We start from the raw sequence: 7076 nt of genomic DNA, 5'->3' as shown, positions 1-7076 counted from the left end.
TTTTTGCATCTGTTTTCATAAGGGATATTGGTCTGCAGTTTTCTTGTCTGGTTTTAGTGTCAGGGTAACACTGGCCTCACAGGATGAGTTTGGGAAATGTTCTCTCCTCTCTTTGGGAAGAGTGTGCAAACAGTGGGTGTTGATTTTAATGTTTGGGCTTGGAGTTTTCTTTGTGTGACTTTTAAAATTACTAAGTTAATCTTTTTCCTTTCATTTTAAACCTGCTTTTAAATTTCCTTTTAAACCTGCTTTTATATAGGACACAAAATGATAAACATACTATCTCTTAGGCCCATTTTAAATTACTAATTCTATATTTTCCCTTGTTATCGCTAGTTGCATCTTAATTGGGTTTTTAGGTAGAATCACAAGTGATAAGAATATTATCTCTTAAGTCTTGTTAAATTCAAGAAGAAAGCTGGGCACAGTGACACATGCCTGTAATCCCAGCAGCTCTGGAGGCTGAGGCAAGATGATCATGAGTTCAAAGCCAGCCTCAGCAACTCAGGGAGACTCTAAGAAACTTAGTGAGATCCTGTCTCAAACTAAAATATAAAAAGGGTGGGGGAGTGGCTCAGTGGTTAAGCAGCCCTGGGTTCAATCCCCAGTACCATCCCCCCAAAAAAAATTCAAGAGGAAAGTATACGTCATCAATGTTTGGAAGATCAGATAAACAAACAGCTACCAAAATTATATCTCTATTCTTAACTCTGACAACTAGCTTCAACACAGATAAATATTTTATCATTTCTCATGTGGTTTCATAAAATTATAAACAAGAAATATCAGCCTGTTCTACAGAAGGTTTATATACAAACTCTTGACACTTGCAGCAACATCCTATAATTACAAACTAAAGTTTATACATTCCTCAAAATAATATACAGATATGCATATCTACCTACCTGTCTTTCAACCTATCTACAAAAGTAACAGCTGTTTCAGAACCTGTCAGGAAGGCAGAAGTAGAGAAAACATGGGAACAGAATTCTGAAGGTCTCAGTTCTGATGTCAGCTCTATCTTACACAAGAAAGTTCAATCTGTTTCTCCCACTGATAAAACTAGGTTAAACTTAATGATCAACAGGATTCTTTTTCGTGTAAAATAAACCACTTACTCCATAATAATGCCATTTCCGTTGCTACTACTTCAGAATGATCAGAATGAAAATGTTTTTGTTATATACATGTATACATACCCACACCCATAGGTCATTCTTAACAGAACAAGTCAACCACTTTCCAGTCTTAAAAGAGAAAAAAGAGCAAGAGGAAGTCTGTGGTTAAATAATATAATTCCAACAACTCAAAGTCCTGAGCTTGCTTTGAAACAGTTGTTGGTAATTTTCTTTATATATATATATATATTTGCCTTTTCACAATGCCTCAGTTTAAAAGCACTATTTCATGTGAGGCACCCCATAAGGTCACTTTTCAGAAATTATGAGCCTGTCAGGGAAACTGAATGGCACTTCATCAGTTGTTTCTACTGGCACATTACTTCTACCAAAGTGACAGGAGTAATGGTGGGTGTGATAATTTGAAATAAATGCATTAGGAGTCCGGCTGCAATGACACCTGTCTGATGGCATAACACTGTTTGAATTACTAAGATGTGAATGGTAGACACCATGGAATGAGTCCTGAGATGAATGATAGTGCCCTGTTCCCCCCAAGGTGGGTGTGGAGCTATGGTAAGGCCCCTCAGACATAAGACACGTCTGAAAGCAAGTCTTTCTGCCCAGACTCCGGTGCATGTCTAATTTAGCGATGAGAGGCTTTCCGACATTCACTTCCTGCTTCTCCTCCACGGTGTCTTCCAATCCTGAGTACTGATATGACAAACATACTGTGAAGATTAGATGTTCCTGAAAAGGAAAAGGAATAGCATTTTATCAATGTGAAAAAACTTCAATCTTAAGATATTCCCATACACACAACAAAAAGCCATTCAGCCCTCTTTCCCAGGTTCCAATTCACAAGGCATCCTCTCCCTCTCCCTTAAATAATAAAAAAAAAACTGGTCATTAGTCAACTTACTTTTCCTTCATTTAATACTTGGGAGTTTAGCAGAATTCTAGATCTTTCTACTCTAAGTAATCAAAATCGCAGAGATCTTATATTCCTAATAAAGAGTGAAAAAGTATTTTCCAAGCAGTGAGGCTTTGCAACCTTACCCACTCCTACAATTGAAGGTGGGGAATTATCTTTTAAAAATAATCTGGCTTTACACCTACATCAAAAGCTTAAGATGTTTTTAAAATACTGTGAAATAATAATCTATGATCATGGGGGAACAACATAACTGAGTAAGACAATGGTCTAAACCTCTAAGAGAAGAGATGACTTTAAGTAGATTGGCTATGACACAGGTATATGTCTGATGTCCTCATGTAACTGTCAAGTGTTAATTCCATTCCCTGAACTTAGCCTAATACAACATCATGCAGCTATGAATAAATTCAAAACTCAACTTTTCTAAGGATATGCTTTTATTAGAACCCTGTAGAGTTAGCTTTTTTTTTTTATTAACCATGAAGAGTTAGCTTTTCATTAGCAAGTCAACTAGAAATTTAAAAAGAGAGTAAATAGAAATTCCATACTAATTTGCCATATGTTTTGTAGAAAGTCACAGAACAAGGACATGATGCTTTGAAAATGCTAAAATATTTTAAAGTAGAATATGCTCTATTTTCCTAACTTCTTAGCAGTATGGATGATAAGCACATACATTTTCACACAAAAGTCCCTCAAGTCACTACTGGGGACAGAATATAATATGAGAAAGGACACTGAGAGGACCCACTGTAGTTCAGTTATTTCTACTTCAATTTAATACCCAATAAAGCAGCATATCTATGGATTATGCCAAGAGATTTTTCAGTTTCAAACAACTTTTCATTAGTAGCTATAAGCAGGAAAAGTAGTAACCTTTAATTTTTGCAGTGAACTGAGTCTTGTATAAAGGCAATGCTTGGGAAGATCCTTTGATACTAAATAGCTGCCAGTTTCTTCAGGAGTTCCTTTATTTGCATCTTTTGGATCAATATCCAGGTCCTGTGTGTGTGGGGGGATCAGTGAATGTTAGTTATTAATGAAATCAATCAAAGTCACTACACTGTCTATTCATAGAACTTTTTTTTTTTTTTTTTTTCAGGGCTGGGGATTTGAACGCAGGGCCTTGTGCTTGTGAGGCAAGCACTCTACCAACTGAGCTATATCCCCAGCCTTGATAGAACATTTTTTAAAAAAAATATATTTTTAATTGTTGATGAACCTTTATTTATTTATATGTGGTGCTGAGAATCAAACCCAGTGCATCTCACACAGGCTAGGCAAGCGCTCTACTACTGAGCTACAACCCCAGCCTTTGAAAGAACATCTTTTTTTTTTTTTTTTTTTTTTTTTGCAGTGCTGGGGATTTGAACTCTGGGCCTTGTGCTTGCAAGGCAAGCACTCTACCAACTGAGCTATCTCCCCAGCCCTGAAAGAACATCTTGACAGATATTGCTCTCATGAATTTGGCCTGAGGAGGTAATCCCTTATCCAGGTCTAAAGAAGCAATGAAAACCACATTCTGTGATTATAACAGAATTGTAAATTCTGTACTAATATAACTAAAAAGTAAAGTTAGCTCAGAAGGGTACTTTGCTTTCAAATTACTCCTTGAAACACTTATTACACTACTCAAGTTTCTTTTTCAGTGGAGATAACCCCATTAGTAATTGGCTCCTGGATTCTTTATCTTTACTTGGGAAGGTGCAGGAGGAGTCACATGTCTAGAATATTTAAGAAGAATAAATGAATAAGCTAAAGTCAGTCCTTCCCATTTTTTTCTTTTAGAGTCAACCACTGGGGAAGGATATTTAGTGCCTTTCTGCTTTCCTAAAAGGAAGCCCAGGGCTCCATCCCGGCACACTGTGGCAAGCAGTGCTGGCTATCATTGGAGGCTGGCTGGACCTAACTGTGGGATTCTATGTTAAATCATTTGCTTTCATATGAAGCAAGGGGTTCCATGAAGTCTTTATAAATAATAAAAATGACATTTTGGATTTTGTTTCTCTTAGTCCTTGCTTACTTTTCCAATTTATCATACCTATGCAGAAAGAAGGGTATAATTTATTGGATTCTTTTGATCAAGTCAAAATAAATATCATAATAAATGTTTGGAAAGAACAGAACTAGATTTCTATTCTTCCAATACATGACTATAATTTGACAAGTAAGTTTCGTTATAATAACATATTTGAAATAATAGTTTTTAAAAGAACCCCCCCGTGTGTGTGTGTGTGTATGTATGTATAAATAAAATATTTTATTCTTCTACATTTTACATTCTATTTAGGGTATAAAAAAGAAATCCTTTCTGAGTGAACTTTAGACATTTTTAAATTAGACAAACTTAAGGTATTTTGGCAAAATAATAAATATTATGACCAATGTTACTAAACTACAAATAAGTAACACATATGTTTCCCTTATATTTACCGTCAACTTTTAAGTTTTTAAGAGTTTAGGAGGTTTTTTTTTTTTTTTGTGCTGAGTTTTGAACCCAAGTTCTCACATGTGCTAGGCAAGTGCTCTATCACTGAGCTACATCCTCAGCTCAAACATTCAGTCTTTAACATCACTGATATTTCCCCCTCCCCTCCCAGAACTGGGGTTTGAACTCAGGGGTGCTTTATCATCAAGACACATCCCAAACCCTTTTTATTTTTTGAGACAGTGTCTTGTCTCACTAAGCTGCCAAGGATGTTCTTGAACTTGTGATCATCCTAGCCTCCTGCCTAAGCCTTCTGAGTTGCTGGGATTAGAGGTAAGCACCACCATGCCCAGCTAATATCACTAATTTTATTTATTTATTTGGGGACCAGGGATTTAACTAAGGGGCACTCAACCACTGAGCCACATCCCCAGCCATTTTGTATTTTATTTAGAGACAGGGTCTCACTGAGTTTCTTAGTACTTTGCTTTTGCTGAGGCTGGCTTTGAACTTGCAATCCTCCTGTCTCAGACTCCTGCGCTGCTGGGATTACAGGTGTGTGCCTCCATGCCCAGCTTAATATCACTGATTTTAAATAAAATAAAAGAGGAGAGACTTACAAGTGGGAAATCGGTAACATATGCATCACACATTATTATCTCAGATGGTTTGTGAACTATACTTGTATAGATTATCATGACATTGGAGAACTCAGCTGCAAATCCTAATTGAATCTGAACACCGCATTGAAATTTAAGACACATGCTTTCTGGAAGTTCTGAAAAAAAAAAAAAAAAAATAGGGACAACTTATAAAGAGTGCTTGGTAAGTTTTCTGATAAAATAGTTAATATCCTATATGGGATAGACTATGAGTAGTTTTCTTTTGCTTAAAAATTTATATAACCAGTATTGTTTAAACACATAAAAAAATTTTTTTTAAAAAGCTCATTCTGCTGGCTAAATATATCAAATCTTTTACTATAGTTCTTGTTCACCTACATATATAGTTTTCTTAGTAGTACTCAAAAGTGTACACACAATTGTAGATATATTTTCACTGATGTCTTAATCTTCATTATAAAAATTTTTTTTCTGGTGCTGGGATGAAATCCAGGGTCTCATGAATGCTAGGCAATGCTCTACCAGTGATCCCTTTTCATTTTTTATTTGGAGACAGGGTCTCACTAAATTGCCTAGGCTGGCCTTGAGTTTGGGATCCTCCTCCAGTAGCTTCTGAGATTACAGGCGTGGGCCAGTGAATTGCCTTCATCCCAGTGGCCTGGGAGGCTGAGGCAGGAGGAGTGCAAGTTCAAAGCCAGCCTCAGCAATGGCAAGGTGCCAAGCAACTCAATGAGAGCCTATCTCTAAATAAAAGTACAAAATAGGGCTGGGGATGTGGCTCAGTGGTGGAGTGCCCCTGAGTTCAATCCCTGGTACCCAGGAAAAAAACAAAACAGAACAAAACAAAACAAACTACTTGTTAAATTTGTTACAAATACCTTCTACCTGACATTTTGGTCTTATTTTATAAATGGTTTTGTTTCCTGTTGATCTTTACCACTGTCATTTTGTTGTTCAGACCATTTTGCAGAAAATTTTAATTACAATGTAATTATCTTGGATGTCAAGATAATATATTTACAGTACTTTATCTTTTAATGTGCTCTAATATGTTAATTTACCAAAAATATATCTCAGAGAACAAAAATTATTGTGAAAAGAAATATGCTTTATAGGAATTCAATAACTATAATTACTTCTAAATTATTTCTAGTAAGAGTTTCACAGAACGGATATTTAGAACTCAAGATAAAAATCTAAATTCTTTATTTCAGCCAATAATTCAAACTTATTTTTTCACTAAATCACAAAAGAATTACCAAAAGTTAATTAAGCTATAGATAGGATTTTTATTTCATCTTTTCCCTTTTATAACCCTGACCACTGATCAAGTGTCATAGAGAGAATGGCAATAATATTTATGAGGCATTCATGTCTCTCGATCTCAGCAATCCTATATAGCAGAGGTTATTTTTTAACCCTCATGTTATAAATAACATGTTTACCATGTGGTAGAAGCCAGGTCAGAACCCAGATTTGACTAGATAGCTACACACTTCAATAGTTGTAACAGTATAAGAGAAGCTAAAGACTACATACTACACAAATAAAAAATTAACTCATTTAAAAAAGGAAGAATAAAACATGATCAGTTAAATTTTACCAATGGTAAAAGTAATGGGCTAAAATTTTTGATATCTTTAACATCAAATAAATCGGTACAATATCTATAAATGAAACATCTGAATTTGCCCACTAGGCCAAAGATTTTCAGTATAAAATTGGGAGGAAATACATTTAGTCAGAATAAAAAAAAACTTAATAATTTAAACTAAGTTTGTGATAGAAAGATTCCACAAGAAATCTACTATACCATGAGCCTTGGCCCACTGTAGATTGCGCACTAGAGATTCTGCAGAATGAGCTGTGCCCTGAATTGGATCTGTGAGTGCTCTCTTTTCAGACAAACTGCTTCGAATCTCTAGCGCCTGTTTGCCTTTGGTAAGGTGACATTTACCCATATCTAAAAA

At 35.5% G+C, this 7076-nt stretch overlaps 1 protein-coding gene across 7 annotated transcripts in view; it reads right to left on the bottom strand.

Moving 5' to 3' along the window:
* Positions 1-331: 331 nt before the first annotated feature.
* The window catches only part of MALT1 (MALT1 paracaspase), a 109326-nt gene continuing 102581 nt past the window's right edge, over positions 332-7076 (bottom strand). For 6 of the 7 annotated variants that reach the window (XM_079108674.1, XM_079108673.1, XM_079108671.1 and 3 more), the window contains 4 exons: positions 6920-7069; positions 5104-5261; positions 2932-3057; positions 332-1868 (listed from right to left, as the gene is read on the bottom strand). In XM_079108674.1, the coding sequence (XP_078964800.1) occupies positions 1428-1868; positions 2932-3057; positions 5104-5261; positions 6920-7069 (875 nt within the window). In that variant the 3' untranslated portion in view covers positions 332-1427. The remainder of the gene's footprint in view (positions 1869-2931; positions 3058-5103; positions 5262-6919; positions 7070-7076) is intronic. The other variant, XR_013758705.1, reaches the window with a different exon arrangement.

This window comes from Sciurus vulgaris (assembly GCF_902686455.1).
Source record: "Sciurus vulgaris genome assembly, chromosome: 13".
Classification (NCBI taxonomy): Eukaryota; Metazoa; Chordata; class Mammalia; order Rodentia; family Sciuridae; genus Sciurus; species Sciurus vulgaris.
This window is presented reverse-complemented; position numbering and strand designations above follow the sequence as displayed.